Raw genomic sequence first — 19115 nt, forward strand, 5'->3', positions numbered from 1 at the left:
TTTATCCCTGCCTCAGTCCAGAAGCATTGAAGGTGGCTTCCTAAAGTCTAAATAGGGTTCTCCTCTCTAGCCCAGCACCCTCCCCCACCTCAACCCACTGCCCCATCCGTGACACACCCAAATAGACCAGATCCCAAAGGCCTGGATGCCTGGAGTACACGGCTGTGACCAGGACAGACAGCCTCATCGCCATAGGCAAAGAGCTTCCGGTAGATGGTACTGCCTGGTTTGGGGGTGGGGGCAGTAGCGGGCCTCCTGGCCTGGTTAATAAGCATTCAGGATAGGCCTGGGTTAGTCATGTTAGTTCTTGCCTGGGCTGAGCAGAAACTCCAGGAGCACCAGAGATGGGACCAGATGAAAGGGCCCAACACCTCCCCGTCCCAGCCTTCGATGGCAGGTGGAGCAGCTCCAGCCTGAACACATGCACCTCCCCTCTCAGACCCTCAGCACTTCCCCCAGCCCCATCAAGAGCACCCTCCTGACCCTCCTACTCTCTACCAGCCTCCCAGCCCCTCTCCTCTCCTCTGCCTTCTGATCTCCGCACTCTCTCCTCAGCCACTCCTCTTGGTTCCAGGCTCAGAAGTGCCCCCGTCTTAGCAGGCCTGGGTCTGGGCTCCTCCCCAGCACAGGGTGGGGGGGGTGGGGGCGGGGGGGGGCGCCTGGCCTCTGCTTCCCTCCAGGGCAGGCTCAGAGCTGGGGCCTCACTGTAGTTTGGCCTTCGTATTCCTCTCCAGCGGGCCACCCTGCAGCAGGGGGCACGTACTGGGAGCCCGAAATAGGGAAGCTGTGAAAGCAGCAATGATGAGCAGGTTCCCGGCCACTGCCAAGCCCAGTGTGGCCACTGTGCCCGCCAGGCCCAGCGGCGGTTCCTGCATGGCCAGCCAGGCTCGGCGAGATCCCATATCAGCCAGCACCGCCTCCAGCTGGAAGTGTGTGCCCAGCACTGCACAGATGTGGAATAGCTGGTGGCTGTGGCCTGTGGGGAGGATGGGCAGGTGAGGGCACATACCCCATCCCCAGGGCTGCCCCAACTCATCCTGTGACCCATGGTGAGCACCACATCCTCTGGGCCTGCTACTCCCCTAAAACTGGGAATAAGAAACCCAATTCCCAGAGTTATTGGCAAGAGTGAGTGAGCTGCTGTGCACAGAGCCCCTGGCCTACAGGCTGCTGGTTTTGTTGTTATCTGAGGACTGGGGCTGGGCCTGGACCCTGAGGGCCCTGCCAGGAATACTCTCCTTTACTCAGTTCACTCTGTGCTCTGGGGAGCTGTCTCCCCATCCCCTCCTGGGCCAGGCCAGGTCTGCTCTCACCGATGTAATCGAAGCGTCCTGGTGCCAGCCGCTCAGGCAGGTGGGAGGCAAAGAGGAAGCCAGTGAGCAACGCGCAGAAGAGGTGGTAGCCGTGGCTGGTGCTCAGTGCCTCCTGCCCACAGCTGTGGCCCCTGCCCCAGCACAGTCCGAGCTGGCAAAGGAAAAGCAGGGTTGACGGGGAGGGGCTTTGGGGGTGGACATCATGTGTCTGGGGTCTGGTGAGGATGAGGAGGGGGAGGGCACAGCTGGACTGGGTGCTGGGCTAGGAGGGTGGGCAGCAGGGCTGAGTCAGGGATCGAGGGGGCAGGGCTGGGGGTGGGCACTGTGAGGGTCAGGACAGGAAAGCAGGAGCCTTACCCGATAGAAGAGCGGGAGGTTGTCGAACAGAAAGGGATAGGTGAAGGCAGCCGTGCGGAGGATCTTACTGAGCGCAGGGCTTTCTAGCTCGGGGAACCTGGGAGGCGGGAGTGAAAGGCTGGTCACCATCCTTATGCTGGGGTGGGGGTCAGAGGAGGGCAGGGGACCTTTGGCCAAGATGGAATGTCAGTGTAGCTTAGTGGCTATGAAAGCCCTTAGGCCACATGACTTCTCTGTGAGTGACAACAGCTGTTAGATGGGGATAGACACCTGCCTCTTAGGTGGCTGTGAGAGTTAGAGACGGCGCAGGGATGGTGCTGGTGCACAGGGTCTGGGCACAGTAAGTCCTCAATAAACGGTCCCATTGTTACCAATGTTGTTCAAGAGCAGTGAAACGCAGGCACACCCCAGTGGTCCCGGGTGTCCAGGTGTTTGTGGGTGCTCTGTCCTGTCCCTCCGCCTTCCCCTTCACCACTGGCCGAGAACCCACCGGGAGTAGCAGGAGAGGCCGGTGCACAGGAAAGAATTGAGTGCGGCGGCGGGCACAAATAGCTGGTGCAGGCGGCTGTGCAGCCAGGAGGCCGGCATGGAGTAGGCGGCATAGGGGAAGGCGCAGCCTGGCGGGGGGGGGGGGGGGGCGGGGGAGGGGGGATGAGGCCCCGCCCCGGAGACCCCACGCCACACCCCCGCCCCGCCCCGGAACGCCCCCGCCCCCCTGCCCACCGCCCCAGCCTCTGCCGCGGGGCTCACCCAGGCTGTAGAGGCTGAGCGCGCCGTAGTCCAGGAAGTAGCAGATGTGACGCGCGCGGGGTGACATGGAGCTGAAGGTGTGCGCGCAGCACGACGCAAACGGGTAGAGGCAGGCGGGCAGCAGGAAGACGAGCAGCGGCCAGTGGTAGGGCTCCGACCGGAAGCCCTGGCCTCCCGCCAGCGCCAGGAGGCGCCACAGGAAGTACCTGCGGCAGGGACGTGCTCAGGCCACCGGACCCCCAGCGACTACCAGTGCAGCCCGCGGGCCCGGACGGTCCCGGTCCTCCTGAGTACCCCCTTGAGCTCGAGGCCCAAGCCTGGGACAGAGCCTCCCTCACCAGGTGGGCAGGAAGTGAGTCCAGATGTTGACGGTCTCGTTGGTCATCTGGAAGGAGCTGAGGACACAGTCCAAGGCCGAGCTGGTGGGGCGGCGGTAGCCAGACATGATACCATCTTCCCAGAACACCTGGGGTTGTGGGGGCAGGGGAGGAGAGGAGTCACTGTGTCCCACCCTTTCTCTCCAAGGGACTCCACTGTGTCCCACCCTTTCTCTGGAAGCAGGGTGGAAGGGAATGGGCTGGAGATCACAATGGCCCCAAAGTCAAACTAAATCCAACCCCATCTCACCACAGTTTCCAGTACCCAGAGAGCAGGTGAGAAACAGAAGAGGCAGAGTAAGGGGACAAGATAGGATGGACACAGGGTGCTCTGAGGAAGCCGACTCTGGATAAAAGAGTGTTCTGGGCTCTAGGGAGCAGGTCACAAGCCTGTTCCTTAGAGAGCAGAAGAGTCCCACACTGAAACGGCAGGAATAAGAGTTAGCCTAGAGCAGGGACTTCTGCACTTGCAAAAAGAGAAGAAACTTTGCCCCAGCCAGTCCCCTGAGAAGTAGGAGTTGGTGAATCCCTCACCCTGGGGACCTGGTGGACGCGAAGGAGTTGGGGCAGCTTGAGACTGAGCATGGTGGCCCGGCACCTCCACGTTGACCTAGAGACAAAGGGCAGGGGGGGAATTAGGTATCTGCCCCAATCCACAGGTCCCTTTTCGCCCAGGTCCAGGCTGAACCTGGTCACTGAGTCCCAGGGTAGGCTGTGTACACGGGCATGCATGCGGGTGGTAGCTGGCCACCAAGCTGCTTCCTTCAGGCCAGGGGAGGTCATAACCCCAACCCCTCCCCAGCCTAGCCTGGGGGGTATTTAGTTCCCCCACTGAGAGGGGCTGGTCAGCCTCGACTGACTCAGCAAGGAGTGGAGGGTCCTCCTCAGCCAGAAGGCTGCCTCAGTAACCCTGGACCCTGGAGCCAGGTCCCCAACCCCCCGGTTTTGTCTCAGAAGAACCCTGACTTACGGAGGACAGCACAGAGAGAGCCTAAGCACACACGGCACCACCGCCATCGCCAGCACCAGAAAGCCCCTTGGCTCACAGTGCCTGGGCTGAGCACAGAAAACTTAGGGTGCTCAGGGAGAATTCTTGGAGAGGCCAGATGCCTCCCGGTGGAACAAGGAATTAGGGGGATGCCTGGCTCTTCTCTGAAGACTACACTTGTGCCCCGGGGGGGCATTTGGGGTCCCTGCCCCACCTGAGCCCCGGCCCCTCAGCCTCAGACCTGTGTGCTGCCTCCGGGTGGCCGCAGCTTTGCTGCCCGCCTGCCCGCCTCTCAGGCCGCCTCTCCCAGGCACATTCCTTGGCACAAGTGGATGGGCTGGGCCGCCAGGGCGGGTGGAGCTGCCCCAGGAGGAGGGAGAACAGGACACTCCTCCCACCTCTCCAGGCCAAAACTTTCCAGCCCCACCCCGTGCCTCTTCCTGTCATCGCTTTGCCTGCTCTCTGGTGTGCATGTTTGCTCCGCACACACTCTGGGCCCTCACACCGCCAGCCTGAACCCCAAGCCTCTGTTCCTGCCTTTCAACATTTTGGGGGCCCTCTGCCCTTGAGCTGGGTGCTGGGGACCCTGCTGGGCACAAGGCCGACCTGGTCCCTAGTCCCTGCACCCTGGCTGAGATTTGATAGATGACCCTGGGAATTCCCTGGCGGTCCAGTGGTTAGGACTCTGTGCTTTCACTGCCGAGGGCCTGGGTTTGATCCCGGGTCAGGGAGCTAAGATCCCGCTACCACAAGCCTCGGGGCGCAGCCAAAAAACAAAAAGAAAGAAACTAAGATGACCCCTCCCAGAAGTGGGATGGGGGTATTCTGACCTATCCTGAGTGCGGCCCAAGCTGCCTGGGGGAAGGGTGGACCAGGAAGATGCTGGCGTCTAGCTCCCCTCAGGGTCCCTTCCCTCAGCACTGGGGTTCAGAGGTCTCTGAAGTAGAGTTTGTGCTGTAGCCATGGAAATGGGGGAGGGGCCGGCCGGAGCAGGCGAGCGGCCTCTAGTTCCCCAGAACGGGCGTCTTGGCCCCAGGTGAGCTTCCTTACCCAGAGTTTGATGGGCGCTCCTAAGCTGGTGGGTCGGCAGGCCCCGGGCTCCACGGGTGGAGTCCCTGGCTCTTGCCAGCCGGGCCAATGGGAGGGAGAAGAGAGTGGCAGGCAGGCGGGCCAGGCCTGGGCGGGGAGTGGGAGACAAAGGGGAGCCAGAGAACAATCCCAGCCTTGTCCAGCCTCCAGAGAGCTGTGCGGGGTGGCCCAGCCCCATTAGCAGGCAGCTCACTCGGGCTCCAGCGCACAGCCAACCCCTTCAGCTTGACCCCACCCCACTGAGAGCAGACTGGCCGGAAGAGGCCAGGGCCCTAGCCAGGATGCAGCCAGGGTGGTGCAGAGCGCCCCCCTCAGACCAGGCTGCCCCACGGCTCCAGGGTTCCAGGCTCTCCCAGCAGCTGAGAGTGGCTCTGCCTCAAGCTGGGCAGAGGAATCCAAACCCTGAATATGAATTCTCCGAAACCCCTTCTCACTGTGCTTCGCTGCCTCTCAGCGCCTGGTGCTGGGCAGAATCCAGAGCAAATGCATTTGGTAAATGTTGGTTCAACCTCGAGGGGTTCACCAAGCTTCTCCACTCCCCAGACACACTTGAGGTGTCAGTCCTTGCGGAGGGATGGGGTTGAAGACTCAGAGGCTGGTTTCAAGGTTCACCCTCACCTCTCCATTGAGGAAGTTTCTCCCTGATTCAGAGGACCCAGCTGAAAACCGCAAACCACCCCCAGGGAGCAATGTAGCCTTCAAAATAGTTGACCCTTGAACATAGGTTTGAACTGCGTTTATATGCAGCTTTCTTTCACTAAATATGTACTCAGTACTACACGGTCCCCAGTTGGTTGAATCATGGATGTGGAACTGCAGATACAGAGGGCAGACTGTAAAATCAAGTGCAGATCTTTGCTTGCATAGGGGTCAGCGCCCTAAGACCTCATATTGTTCAGGATCATCTGTATATTGTTTTCACCTATCACCCTTGTGAAGGCAGCAGCTCAGTTCAATGAACTTCACATCTATCAAAACCATCTCTGGAGTTTGTGCTCCAACTGCTGGTTACTTGCTTCAACTGGGCCACCTCAAAGAAACCTTTCCAAACTGCCATTTCAGTATGTAATCTCCAATGTCCCAATAAAATTGTACAGAAAGACACCAGGAGACAAGGAGCGGGCTTCTGGGGGTCTTTATTAAGTGATGCTTTTAGTCTCAGCCTCTGCCAGGGACTGGAAGTGGGGGTGATCCCACTCCCCCCAGGTTGTACCAGACTTGCTGTCTTAGAGGAAGGAGGCAGGCAGCCAGTTCTCCTCCGAGAACAGTCTGGGAAGCTAGGCTAGTGCTGGGGTGGGGAACAGCAGAGCTGAGATCCCCAACCCTCAACCCCCAGCCCGAGCTGTATGTGCAGCCCGAGCGGGAGGGGCCGAGGCAATCCTGGCCAAAGCCTCCCACACTCAGCCCCACTCTTGCTGCTCCACTCACTGCCCTGAGCTATTCGTGATCTCTGCTCTCACATTCACCTCAACACTCCAGAAGCTAGCCCCATGCTCAGCTCCTCCAGGCCTTTAGTCCCGGGGAAGGACAAAAGTAGGGAAGCCCATCAGGGCAGAGGGTCCCTGGGCGGGCAGCTTCAAGGGGCCTCTCCTTTCTGCTGTCCATCCAAACACAGGCCCCTCCCTAGATAGTAAGGGGGGTTGTGGCCTCAAACTTCACCCCTCTCTCCTCTTACCGGCATCCCACTCTGTCCCAGCACAGCAGCCCAGAGCACAAAGCGCAGTGACCATGGGGCTGGCGGGCACAGAAGCCCTCATTGGCGTATAGGCCGGACTGCCTGCAGCCGTTGTGGGCCTGCTCCCTGCCCTGGAGGCTAGACGAAGGGAGACAGAAAACAGAAGCGGGGCAATGGGTGTGCATCCCCTGCAGCAGGAGGAGGGGATCTAAGCCCTGCCCTGCTACTGGTGCAGGCAGCTCCAGGCCCCTCTTCCTTAAGAGTCCCCAAGGCTCCAGAGCTGCCCAGCCCCTGCAAAGGGAGATAAGAGGGGGATGGGTGGTCCTCAAGGAGAGGAAGGGTCTGCAGAGAACCACCCAGACACCTGGTGTTACCCAACTCTACCCCCAGGCCCAGAGGGCCCAAACTCCTGGCACCAACCACCCTGCGTCTTGGGTGAGGAAGAAGGGCCCCTTCTGCTGTCCCTTCCCCTCAGAGGTCCAGGAACCACTCCAACGAAACGCAGACACCCGTGCCTGCCACCTGCCCCTGGGGAAAGCAGGGGGGCTGAGGCAGGAAGGCTGGCTAGGGGCCCACAGGCCTCTCCTGCTCCAAGCACTTTCCTTGCTTTCCTGACGTCGTCTTGGCAACAGGGGGACCCCGCTCCTGGGCCCTCCCTGCAGCCTGTGTGCAGCTGGGCTTCCTTCCTGTGTGCGTGCGTGAGTCTGCGTGTGGTGGGGTGACTACAGGTGGTGGTCCTGGCTGCCAGGGAGGGCAGGAGAGATCTGGAGTCAGCCCCGCTGCAGGGCCTGGGGGTCGGTCTCAACCAATCTCCTTCCACTGCTTGTAGAAGTCCAGAACATTCTTGATGTCCACACTGGCATGTGCAGCGGCCTGCAAGGCTGCCTGTAGAATTGGGGGGAGGACAAATGGAGGAGGGCCTGACCTCCCAAACTCTGGGACAAGTCGTTGAGGGGCTGGGGAAGGGGTGATGGAAGAGGAAAAGGGCAGCTGTCTGGTCTGAGGGAGTCGACACCGGTACCTCTTCCCCATTCCACACTGCCAAACATCACCCCATGACCCACCTGCATAGGGCCTGAGAGCGTGCTGGGGTTGTCCAGTGGAAGGCCTGTGATGATGGTCACCATGCCACTCGGGTCCTCCTCACCTGCGCCCTGGGCCAGAGTCAGCTGTTTGCAGCTGTCCAGGATCTTATAGAGCGTCCTGGTGGGAGCAGGGGGAAGGCGGGCCAAGCCCCAGCATTAGCACAGCCTGAACACCAGATCTCCAGGGCACAGGGGAAGCTGGGGTTGAGGAGGGCACCAGGAGAGAGCGAGAGAAACCAGGCAGCCCACAGGAGAGGGTCCTGGAAGCTGGCCCCAGAGGACATGCTACAGGGACTGGGCAAAGGTTCAATGAGTGAGGAAGCTGAGCCCAAGGATCTCAGGGCCACGGGGGCTCAGATGCTGGAGCAACTTCTCACTCCAACTAAGGTGAGACCTGCAGGAGGCCTCTGGCAGAATAAGCCTGGCCCCGCGCTGGTCCTGCTGCCTGTTACGGAATTCTCCGGCCCCGTCCCTCTGTCCTGGGGAGTGCCCACAGAGGAGCAAGGTAGGCAGCCTATCTGAGGTTCTAGGGGTGGGGGCTGAAATTTTACCAGGCATCTGCATCCTGCCTCTTCAGCTTATGCCGCTCAAAGCTCTTCCCCACCTCTTTCTGGCAGCGAATGTACCTGCAAAGGAGACGAGAGAGTGTAGGTTGGGGGCAGGGGAGAGGGAGGGCACCTCATACAAAGCAGGCCATTGTGGCGCAGGGGACCCAGTTTTATGGGGGGGGCGGGGCACGTCTCCCACATCACAGGTCTGTTTGTAGTCATTCTGAAGTGGCTTCCTAGCTGCTGAGCCCAGCTTGCTTTTCCTCCTGATAACATCAATTCTTTGGTTCCTCCCTGGGGAGGAGCTGGGAGGGGAGAAGCAGCAGATGCTTTTCAAGTCAGTGCTTCTGGAGACAAGGTCCAAACAAGCAGGCTTTGTGCAGCTTTCTGACCAGGCAAGGGCAAATGCAGAGGAGGGGTGGGCCAGCCAGCAGAGAGCAGGGAGCTTTCTCCCTCTTCCCTACACCCAGTGTCTAGTCCTTTTCTGGCCCCAAAGGCCAGAAGGGAGGGCCTGTGCTGGGCTGAACACCTATACACTGCCATCTGTCCCCCCAGCCCCATGGGAAGCCCCTGGGCAGCCCCGATGAAGGCACTCCCACCTTGGTCAACCTGATCACCTAAAGCAGGAGAACCTCCTGCAAAGGAGTCCATAGGTTGGAGATGGGGGCTTGTTCCCCTCTCCCCGGTCACAGTGATCTCATGTTTGCCCCAGAGGTAGATGGACAGCAGGTCACTGTTTCCCAACAGGGCTCCTAGCTCCTCCAATCGCTGTCTATTTCAGCACCTAAGACCCTGACTTCTAATTATGTCTTTGGCCTCCCTCCCCAGGCAGTGAGCCAACTGTGACCAGGGTCCACGTGTCTTACACGAGGAACACACGCATTTATTGTCTGTGCTCAGCAGAGGTCCAGCCAGGCCTGCGCTCACCTGTTCCCTTTTTTAAACTCTGCCTCCAGGTATCGGATCCCATCCCGGGCCCCGGGGTGTTCCTTCTTCAGCAAATCCAGGCCATCGATCACTGGTGGGCAAGATGGGGGGTGGGGGAACGACAAAACAGATGAGCTCAGGCTGTCGTGACTCGGGGCTCTGCAGAAGCATGCGCACTCACTCCAGGGCGCACTGCAGGAAAAGGGGCCGTAGCTCCTACAGGAATCCCGAAGCTCCTCCGAACACTGACCTTCTGCCAACAATGTATGCTGGCACCTTACCAACTGCTTTCACTTAGATTTTCTCATCTGTTTCTCCCAACCATCTTGTGAGTCAGGGTTTAACAGGGATTGTCATGCCCACTTTGCAGATGAAATGACTGAAGTTCAGAGAGGCAGCAGGACTTGACCAAGGCCACTGTGTGTAAACTGGGCCCCAAGTAAGGGTCTCTCAATCCCAAGCCAGATTCTCTTCTAGCCACACTCTCTGCTCCCACCTCTCCAATATACTTACCTGTCCTTGGGATGATGACAATGAAGCGGCCACTGGTGGCCAGCTGGCGGATGACAGGGAGGTGGTGGCAAAGGGCTTGGGTGTCGGGGACGAGGTAGGGAGACATTGCTGACTGGGCCTTGGGCTGCTGCAGGCTCCCTTCCAGCTGAGAGACCTCGAGCTGTTGAGAGAAGGCAGAGTGGGTGGAGCTGCATGCAGCCTGGGCAGGGGAAGAATGGTACTCAAGGTGGCTCTTATGGGGCTCCTCCTGCTGCCAATGGGAACAAGGGACCCCTTCGACGAATGGCCTCATAGGAAAAGTAGACAGAAACAAGTGGTAAAGGAAAGAGGAAGAGAAAGAGAAAGAAAAGAGACAGAAGTGAAGGCAGAAGGGAGCACAAAAGCTCAGTGACAAGTCAGCAGTTGGAAGGCAGTCTAGGAGGCTGGGAGGGTAGCCAGGGCAAGGTGGAGAGCCACGGCAGGCAGAACAGGGGCTGAAGCTGGAGGGTTGAGGACGTGCCAGGGGGCTTCAGGCAATAACCAGATCAAGAGCAGAAGGAGTACGGGGCCCCAACTTCTTACCTGAAGCCGTAGCTGGGCCATGTCTCTCATTAGCCTGTTCCGCCGAGCTTCCTCCTGTGCCTACAAGGGGAAAATACCAGGTGCTAAGCTTGGGACAAGAAGCTGGGGGAATGAATATCCCTTTCTCCAGTGATCAAGAAGACCAAAAGGGATTCCTGGGGTCTGAAATAGGTACGGCCTCATATAAAGTCAGCTCTCTATCACTCCTGCTAAGTGAGGGGAAGGGAGGCGTGGGAGAAAAAATATCCCTCCTGTGTAATCTGAACACATTTCATTAGGAGCCCACAGAAGCTCACGCCTCCCAGGGAGAGAGGGAGGGGATGGCACCTGTCTGTGTCTCAGGGTTCCACCCCTGCTCCTCTCAATCTGTCCTCCCTCCCAGGGGATACCATCCATGCACCCCTTCGCTTTCTATCATCATCCACTTGCCAACTTCTTCCACAAGCTGCAGCTTCAGCCCAGACCTGACCACTCATGAGTTCCAGACGTACGTACCCAAATGCCTACTTGACAGCCCCACCTGTTTCTCAGAACCTGCTTCTCATCCTCTAGTGTTCCCCAGCTTGCTAAGTAAACCACCATCTGCCAAGTCAGAAAGCTAGCTAGCTTTGGCTTTTCCCTCTCTTTCAGCCCCAGAAGCTATCAGCCTCCCAGTCCTGTCAACTGTACCTCCTAAAAAATCATTCATATCCCTCTGCATCCCTCCATCTTCAACATGCAACCCCGGTCTAAGCCAGTACCTCCCACCTTGACTATTAAAACCACCTTCTTTTTGGTCTCTGCCTCCAGCCCAACTCATTTTCTCTGCCTGCAACCAAGGCGATCTTTCAAAAACCCATCTGCTGTCCATCATGGCCCTGACTAAAAGTCCTGTGATGGTTTTCCTTTGTCTTCTAGATGAAGTCCAAATTCCTTAGTACGGTCTAAAGATGGGGACTTATTCTAAAAGACATGGGGAGCCACTGAAGGCTCTTTGACGAGCAAACTGGCATCATCAGTGATGCTTTAAAATATTAGTCTGGAATGTATAATCTCATCCTAATCATAAGAAGACACCAGACAAAGCCAAGTGAGGGACATTCTACAAAACAACTGAACAATACTCCTTAGCACTGTCAAGATTATAAAAGACAAGGAAAGGGATTTCCCTGGTAACGTGGTGGTTAAGACTCTGGGCTCCCAATGCAGGGGGCATGGGTTTGATCCCTGGTCAGGGAACTAGATCCCACACGCATCCCACAACTAAGGAGCTCGCCTGACTCAACTAAGATCCGGTGCAACCAAATAAATAAATAAATATTTAAAAAAAAAAAAAAAAAAAAAGACATGGAAAGACTGAGGAGACACTAAAACAATCAAATGTAATGTGGGATTCTGGAGAAGAAAATAGACATTTACAGGAAAACTAGTGAAATCTGAATAAAGTCTGTAGTTAACAGGATTGTACTAATCCTAACTTCTTAGTTTTGATAATTATACTATGGTTATGAAGTGTCCACCTCTTACCCGCCTGTGGAGTGTCCCCTTCGAGAAACTCTGGTAGAGAAAGCAAAGAAGGGAGGCAGAAGACCAGACCCATCGGGAAAGAGGGGTCCCTAAACCAGGCAGACACTAGAGCCCAGAGAGTAGGAGCAGCGCCCCGCCTGGCTTGCAGAGAAGCTAAGCTCCCACAGCAGCTTAGAACAAGGACAAGAGCCTGGTCTTTCCAATTCCAGAGCCCTGGCTCTGCCACTGATACCTCCTCCTTTGTCATTCTGAGCTTCCTTGTCTATAAAATGAGGCTGCAAGCACCCACCTCACAGGGCTGTTACAGAGTTAAATGAGATGTCACATGCAAAGCAGCTTTGCACATGGAAAACTCTCGATAAATGATGGGAGATGGCAATATGACAAGGACCACGCTGCTGCTGCCAGGGGATAAACCCCTTGGGGTGGAAACGTGACTCAGGCAGAGCAGAAGGCAGTCCCAGCAGGCAGTGTGGCCTGAGTCCACCGTGGCCTGTGGTGTCTAGCACCACACCAGAGGGGCTTTCAAGTATTCCGTGCCCCCAGGAGGAGTCTTCGGGAGGTTTAGGCCAGAAGAAATGCCTGCAAACTCTAACATTTTTTGAAGCTGTGTGACTTCCCCATAATTATTTTTGTAACCCCCTGTGTTTTCCCCTATGCAACAGCAATGAAAGCCTTAACACAAAAGGTTAGTTTTTAACAAAACGTGCTTGCTTTTAAGGCAGCAAGGAGAGGGGTTTCTGGGGAGACTGAGCCCCTTCCCATCCGCAGGAAGGGGGTACTCAGAGGTCGGGGAGCCTGGGGCTGGGGAAAGGAAGAACATGGGGGAGGAGACTGGCTTGAGATGAAGAAGAACCCCTGGGCTTGCCAAGACACGTGGGCCGTGCTTCCCGCGCCAGACACCACCCCCCCAAATGTACTGGTGCCACTTAGCTTGGGGAGGACAACACGCCCAGGGTTGTGCAGGCCCCACTAAAGAACCCACAGTGTTGCTCACAAAGTATTAGCCTCACAAGAGAAAGGCCTGTCTTGTTTGCTGCTGTAACCCTCATGCCTAGGATACTGATGGGTCTGGCATAGAGCAGATTCTCAGTAAGTATTTGTGGAATGAATGACTGACTGGAAAAGAGGTAACACAGGCCACCTCCTACTCTTTGAGGCTTCTATGGGATGGAAGGGTTCCTGCATGGTGTCTGATGCCAGGATCCCGCCATTCCTCAGTCTTCATCCCTCGAAAAGGAAAGGGAAAGGAGCATTTTGCTGAGCGCACATACTCCACAGCACACACTCCAGAATGCAAAGTGCAAAGTGCCTGCCGTTCTCTATCATTGCTCAGTCACAGCAACCCCGTAACGCTGATTCAACTATTCCTGCGTAATCGATGAGGAAACAGACTCAGCAAGGTTAAGTGACTTGCTCAATTCAGACTAGGAGGTGACAGAGATGGCCCTCAATCCCCAGTGAGTCTACATACAGGCCGGTGCCAGGCTGCCTCTGCTCAAAGCAACTCTCACTCCCTATCAGCCCTCAGTTCCCTCCCCAGGCTCAGTCTCCCCGGCCCCAATGACCAGGTTCTTCAGTCGAGGGCCACCAGTGTGTCTAAGCCTCTGACCCTGGCTTTCTCAGTGAGCCCACGGGAGCAGAGCAGACAGGGAGGGGAGGCCTGACTCACCATGCGGAACTGGGCCTGGGCCTGCTGCAGCAGGCTCTCCTGCTCAGACTGGGCGATGCTGACGAAGATGCCGACCTCTGGGTTGAACTGCAGGATGCTGCCTTGCAGGCGGGCAACGAAGTGGCCAAAGCTGCGGATGCAGCAGACGCGCACGACCGTCTGTGAGGAGACATGGGAGGCGGCCCGGCTGAGCAGGGCCCTCCAGGCCCACTGGCCCCCGCTCCTCCCCTCCGCCGTCCCTGCCAGCCCAACCAACTCAGCAACACGGGCTCCCTCGTAAGGCCTGTGGTCTGTGGGGTGGAAAAGAGGAGCGCCGAGGCCCAGGGCCTCTAGCTAACGGAAAAGGAGTGGGCAAGTAGGGCGAGGAGACTCCCAGAAGGACTAGAGAAGCAGGACTCAGGGCTGAGAAGAAAGAGACAAGGGCATGGGCTGGGAGTGATGAGACCTGGGTTCTTATGCCATCTTTCTCTGGGTCTCAGATCCTAACGTGTAAAATGAAAGGACAAACTAGATCACCATTTCCAACTTATGTTTTTGGTCAGCAAAACCCTTCTTTCCCCATCAAACAAAAATCTTATCTAGAATGCTAAAATATAAAACAGACTATCAAGCCAAGCTGGAGAAGGAGGAACCAACGCGGGGGGTGGGGGTGGGGGTGGGGTGTGTGTGTGTTGGGGACAGGGGCTGGGACGCCTGTCCACTTAGCTTCCCTTTGCTGCCCCAAGACGGCCCATGTGGTGACACAGATTCAAGGGTGAAAGTCACTGGACTAAATGGGTAGCACATTCCCTTCCAGCTCCAACTTTCTGTTTGCTGGTCAGCTTAGAGGAGGCTGGGCTCAGAAAAGAAAAGAGACCAACAGAGATTTCAAAGCCCTAATAATTTACTTGTTTTGTCCTCTCCAAAAAGTGGAGAAAGGGGAAGGAGGCTTGCTCTACAAAGGGAGACACTACCAACAGCAAACCTGTGGAAGGACATCCTGCCAAGGAGGAAAGGAAGTCCAAATGGTTCACCGAGTGAAAAAGGACTCACAGCTGCAGCCCCAGGGACATGCTCCCTGTCTGGATGGAAGGGTTGCCTGCCCGTCCCCCCCAGCCCTGAGCCCCTGCTTTGCTACTGAGTCTGATGAACAACAGAGCTTGTGGCGTGAGAAATGATATCCTCACCTCCTCTGAGGTGCTGAGCAAGAGCCGATCCGTGTCAAAGTTAAAGCGTCTGTGGGCAGCCCGGAGGGGAGGCAGGTTGCGAAGTGCCATGTCCTCTGGGAGCAGCAAGCTAGACGGGAGGTCAGGCAGTTCACAACCTTCAAGAAGATCCTGGACCTCAGGACACAGGACCAGGCCTGGGGAGAAAGAGGACACATGAGACCACCTGCCCTATGGGAGCCCCCAGTCAGAGGGACACAGCCCTTCCTCAGAGGCTGTGAGACAGGACATACTCCTCGGACACAAAATGGGGAGAGATGGGGGGGAGGAAAGGAGAGATGGGTACACAGGGCCGTCAGGCAGAGCTTTAGGAGACCAGAGCTGGGAGGGTTAGAGGACCGCTCAGACTGGGATGGCCCCCTGACAGAGGGACAATTACACTAGGATGGATGTGAGAGGAGGAGCTCTGGAAGAAGGAATGGACTGCCCTTGGGTGAGTCCAGAGGTAGGAGAAGGTGATTTCCAGCTGGAAGGTGGCAGGAGGGGATGACCCAGACAGATGGGCTCTGAAGGTCAAGGTCAATTCTCAATGAGGAAGGCAGCGGTGCCACACCAGTGACTGGGGCTGGCTCACAGGCTCCCCTCACTCTGCTCTTGCCACTCCACTGCCTTCCCCAGGGAGCACACTCCCTGGTGGACCAGGCCACCTCCCCACAGTGGGGCAGTGTTGGGGCAGGAAACCAGAGAGGCCCAGACCACAATGACTGCTGTGTGTTAGGGAGGCTAGGCAGTGAATCCCATTAACCTCCTTACCCTAAGGACCAGGTTACCAGGAAGGGGGAGGCGGGCTTTGTGGGGCCAGCGAGGGAGAGAGAGGGAGGACAGTGCCAGGGACTCACTCACCAGACTCTTGGAGTTCGCCAGCAGCTGGCAACAGATTAAGCAACACAGAGAGGCGGTTCCACAGACTTTGAGAGCTCTTGAGGGAAAGAGAGAAGAGGAAGCCTTCAGCTGGGGCAGTGCTGGAGGCTGGCAGTGAACAAGAAAAGCACTATATCTGAGGGGTCTGGGGCTATGGTCACAGGCCTAGAAGCGTTTGAGAGAAAAATTAACAAAAGAGGCCAAGGCGGGGCTCACGGAGGACTTGGAAAACAGGGAGGAATGAAGAAGGGGGCCATGAAGCCTCACTGAACGTCATCAACCGCTGAAGGCTTGAAACCACAGGAGAAACTCTCTGGGTCTCGGGAGTGGAAAAAGCTAGAGTGCTGGAGGAAGCTTCTCCCTGTCTAGCACAAACTTTTCCTTTCAGCCCTCCACGTGTCCACACTGGGCCACTGCTCTGGGGATATGACCATCTTCGCCACACCACCCTCGATGACTAGCAATGACTAACTAGCTGTCATCAGGCACAAGCGCATGCCCACGGCTGTGCCTGGCCCTGACCTGAGCTCCCTCATCCAGGGAAGAGGGCGACCTGCAGAGAAAAGGGTCTCCACAGCAGGCAGGGGTGCTACTGGAATAAGGGAGCACTGAAGAAAAGCCTCAGGGCACCGGAGGCTCAAGATTAAGACTCTGAACCTGAGAAAGGAAGGAACAGGTCACAATCACGCCAGCCAGTCTCCACGGCAGCCCACTTCTGACACCACTCACTCCAGCTCCAGGACTCTCTTTAAGCCGTTTCCCGGCTCACAACACCTGTACCTTGTCTGAACATCCTGTCACTACTCAGTGCTCTCTCCTTTCTCTGGACGCCGGTGTTTACCTATCAAGGTTAGCCCTTGAACACATACTGTCACAGACGTTACTCATAATGGCAGGCATTATGCCTGGCGTTGGGGACACAAAGCAGAATAAGCAGTGCTATTTTCCCAGTCCACAAAATTTGTATCCCAGCCCAGGCCACAGACTCTTTGAGGGCAAAGGTCATGCCTAATCCTTGCCCTGTAAAAAGCATAAGGAGCCAGCACAGAGCAGGTGCTTGACAATAACTTTTGTCTTGACCAGCCCACCTGAGGGGATTCCCACACCCCATCCTGGCTGGCGTCCTCCCCTTACACCTTGGGACCTGACGGAGAGCAGTGGGAGTGGAGTGACACACCTGCGCACACACAATGATGAGGTCGGGGTTAGTCCGCAGCCAGTCCAGGAAGACTTTCACAGCAGGAAGCAGGCCTTCGGCCATCAGGACTTGCAGCTTCTCCTGGATGCTGCGCTCATTCCGACAGGAGCGCCCACTAGACTCACTTCCCTCAGACTCAGAGCCCTCTTCAGAGGCTGGGGGTGGGTGACAGAGAACCAGGATGAGCGACTAGTAGGCACGTGGCAACAGGCTTCAGCTCTGTGCGGGGAGCATGCCCCAACCTGCTTGGACTCTTCTGAAGAATTCTGATGTGAGAAGAGAGGACTCAGCCTCCCGCCTAACTTTTCTAGGCTCAATAACTAGCTGCTTTTAAGCCAAGAGCCTGGTGCCTTTTAAAATACGAGCTAAGGGGCTTCCCTGGTGGTGCAGTGGTTGAGAATCCGCCTGCCAATGCAGGGGACATGGGTTCGAGCCCTGGTCCAGGAAGATCCACATGCTGTGGAGCAACTAAGCCCGTGCACCACAACTACTGAGCCTGCGCTCTAGAGCCCACGTGCCCCAACTACTGAAGCCCGCGTGCCCTAGAGCCCGTGCTCTGCAGCAAGAGAAGCCACTGTGATAAGAAGCCCACGCAATACAACGAAAGAGTAGCCCCTGCTCGCCGCAACTAGAGAAAGCCCGTGCACAGCAACGAAGACCCAACGCAGCCAAAAATAAATAAATTAAATAAATAAATAAATAAATAAATAACACGAGCTAATTTGTGAGGTCTACAGCTACTCACTCAACTGATATTTATGATGTGCCTATACTGTGCAAAAGGCAGGGCAGACAGTCAGAAGTGAGCTACAGGTGGGGAGAAAAGGGGTACAGAATTAAAAGAACTACTTCCAACTCCTAGCTCTTCAAGTCTGCAGGTTAGAACACTAAGTAGTTCACACTCCAACTCTGAGCATCAGCTTCCTCATTTCTTTTATTCATTCAAAGTCCCAACCATGTGCCAAGCACTGTGTTAGGTAATGAGGATACAGCGATAGACAAAACATGGACTGCCCTGCCCTCAAGAGGCTCATGGTATTGCAGGGGAGGGACAGACAAGTCAACGGACAATGTCACTCGAGTGGGAAAAGGCTGGAAGTTGCCAAGGTGCAGAGTCTACAGGAGCCCACAGGAAGCCTACCCTTGGAGGAATCCCAGACCAAGTGACTTTTAAGCTAAAATCTAAAGTGAGAATTAGGCAAGCAATTGGCTAATTGAGAGGCTCGGGGCAAGGGAGGAAAAGTATATTCCAGACCAAAGAAGCACTGTGCACAGAAGCTTGGAGGTAAAGAACAGAATTTAGAATAGGGATGATAACTCTTCCACCACAAGACTGCAGTGAAAATTAGATAAGACCCCCAAAAAATCCAACCCAGTGCTTGGCATAGAGTAGATGCCGCAAATGCTCACTGCTGCTGCTGACCAGGTGCTCCCTTTGCACCTCAGGGGAAGACCCTCAGGGAAACAGTCTCATTCTAATCCACCTGCCCTGGTGGGTGCGGTTTTTCTAGCTTCCAGGAGCCCTGGTAGGACCTGGGATGGCACGGGAGGGAGTTACAGCTGCAGTGCTGTGTAGGGAGAAAAGCCCCAAACCCACAGGGCAAGGTGGGAGGGGGAGGAGAATAAGACCATGAAATCAGTTGGGAGCTGAGAATAAGGAAGTGAGCAGCAGAGGGGATTCCCAGGAAAAAACTCCAGGCCACACTACAGGCAGAAGCCGAAAGCCAGGCAGTGAGGGTGGGGATGAGAGGTACTCAGAAAAAAGTGGCCTCTCTCAGATGAATGCCGATTGTATGGAGGTGAGGACCAAAGCAAGATGATGAAGAGAGGCCCAAGTACCTGGCTCTGAGGGCTTGTCCACATCCCCATTGACACAGGGCCTGCGGCTGGCCAAGGTGGGAGCTTCGGTGGCGGGCTGGAGGAGCAGGTTGCTGAAGGTGGGGGCCAGTCGGAAGCAGCGTTTAGTCTGGAACATCTGGGTGGACATGGCTTGTAGATTGCTGGCAATGCTGGCCTCACTGGGGCCCAGTGGGCCGTTGAGGGATTCAGGAGCCTCTGACCTGGCCCGAGGTGGCTCCAGGGCTGGGGACCGTGTCCCTTCCTCGTCCTCCATATCTTCCAGGTCTGATCGGGACTCTTGGCTGTTCATTTCTGAATCTGTCTCGGCATCAAAGGCAGTTCCCCCACCTTCAAGGCTCTTGTCGGAGCCACTGTCTGAGCCCTCACTGGCCCGGGCTGAGTCATGGCTCGAGTCTGAGTCAAAGCCTTCACTCAGGTCACTGTCATCACCAGCTTTGGGTGGGTGGCGCCGGCGGCGGAGGCAGGAGAGGCGGGAGAACTTCCGGCTCTTTCTGACCTCGCCATCTTGAGATGCTGCAGGAGGAGGCTCAGGACCCGGCTCCTCCACCTTCTCCAAGGGTTCCTTGGACTCTGGTTCATCTGTGGAAAGAGGACAGTCAGGTGGGGCCTTAGGGACAAACTGGAACGAGG

General features: G+C 56.6%; 2 protein-coding genes across 7 annotated transcripts in view; both read right to left on the reverse strand.

The window, feature by feature from the left end:
• On the reverse strand, window positions 1-6763 carry PAQR6 (progestin and adipoQ receptor family member 6). 3 transcript variants are annotated; one of them, XM_032615350.1, is made up of 8 exons: window positions 4836-5879; window positions 3332-3407; window positions 2759-2886; window positions 2421-2626; window positions 2161-2287; window positions 1671-1767; window positions 1314-1464; window positions 1-976 (listed from the first exon to the last, which is right to left on the reverse strand). In XM_032615350.1, exons 2-8 carry the CDS (start codon window positions 3380-3382, stop codon window positions 702-704), a joined length of 1035 nt encoding a protein of 344 aa, XP_032471241.1. In that variant the 5' UTR covers window positions 3383-3407; window positions 4836-5879; the 3' UTR covers window positions 1-701. The 3 variants fall into 3 exon arrangements, with proteins under 3 accessions (XP_032471241.1, XP_032471231.1, XP_032471248.1); XM_032615340.1 differs by lacking the exon at window positions 4836-5879 and adding an exon at window positions 6550-6763 and having other exon boundaries at window positions 557-976; XM_032615357.1 differs by lacking the exons at window positions 2161-2287; window positions 2421-2626; window positions 4836-5879 and adding an exon at window positions 6550-6763 and having other exon boundaries at window positions 557-976.
• Window positions 5993-19115, reverse strand: part of SMG5 (SMG5 nonsense mediated mRNA decay factor) — a 27777-nt gene continuing 14654 nt past the window's right edge. For 3 of the 4 annotated variants that reach the window (XM_032615262.1, XM_032615271.1, XM_032615281.1), the window contains 11 exons: window positions 18465-19064; window positions 16605-16780; window positions 15410-15485; window positions 14528-14703; window positions 13362-13520; window positions 10184-10243; window positions 9623-9782; window positions 9110-9200; window positions 8186-8260; window positions 7614-7752; window positions 5993-7434 (listed from right to left, as the gene is read on the reverse strand). In XM_032615262.1, the coding sequence (XP_032471153.1) occupies window positions 7351-7434; window positions 7614-7752; window positions 8186-8260; window positions 9110-9200; window positions 9623-9782; window positions 10184-10243; window positions 13362-13520; window positions 14528-14703; window positions 15410-15485; window positions 16605-16780; window positions 18465-19064 (1796 nt within the window). In that variant the 3' untranslated portion in view covers window positions 5993-7350. The remainder of the gene's footprint in view (window positions 7435-7613; window positions 7753-8185; window positions 8261-9109; window positions 9201-9622; window positions 9783-10183; window positions 10244-13361; window positions 13521-14527; window positions 14704-15409; window positions 15486-16604; window positions 16781-18464; window positions 19065-19115) is intronic. The other variant, XM_032615253.1, reaches the window with a different exon arrangement.

This window comes from Phocoena sinus, chromosome 1 (genome assembly GCF_008692025.1).
Source record: "Phocoena sinus isolate mPhoSin1 chromosome 1, mPhoSin1.pri, whole genome shotgun sequence".
Lineage (NCBI taxonomy): Eukaryota > Metazoa > Chordata > Mammalia > Artiodactyla > Phocoenidae > Phocoena > Phocoena sinus.

Excerpts from the sequence above, each read along its gene's own strand:
- PAQR6 (XM_032615340.1), bottom strand. The coding sequence starts at position 6,734 with ATGCACACCCATTGCCCCGCTTCTGTTTTCTGTCTCCCTTCGTCTAGC. Across the intron at positions 2,627-2,758 it reads ACTCACTTCCTGCCCACCTG|GTACTTCCTGTGGCGCCTCC; the intron begins GTGAGGGAGGCT and ends TCCCTGCCGCAG. Across the intron at positions 1,768-2,160 it reads GGCCTCTCCTGCTACTCCCG|GTTCCCCGAGCTAGAAAGCC; the intron begins GTGGGTTCTCGG and ends CCCGCCTCCCAG.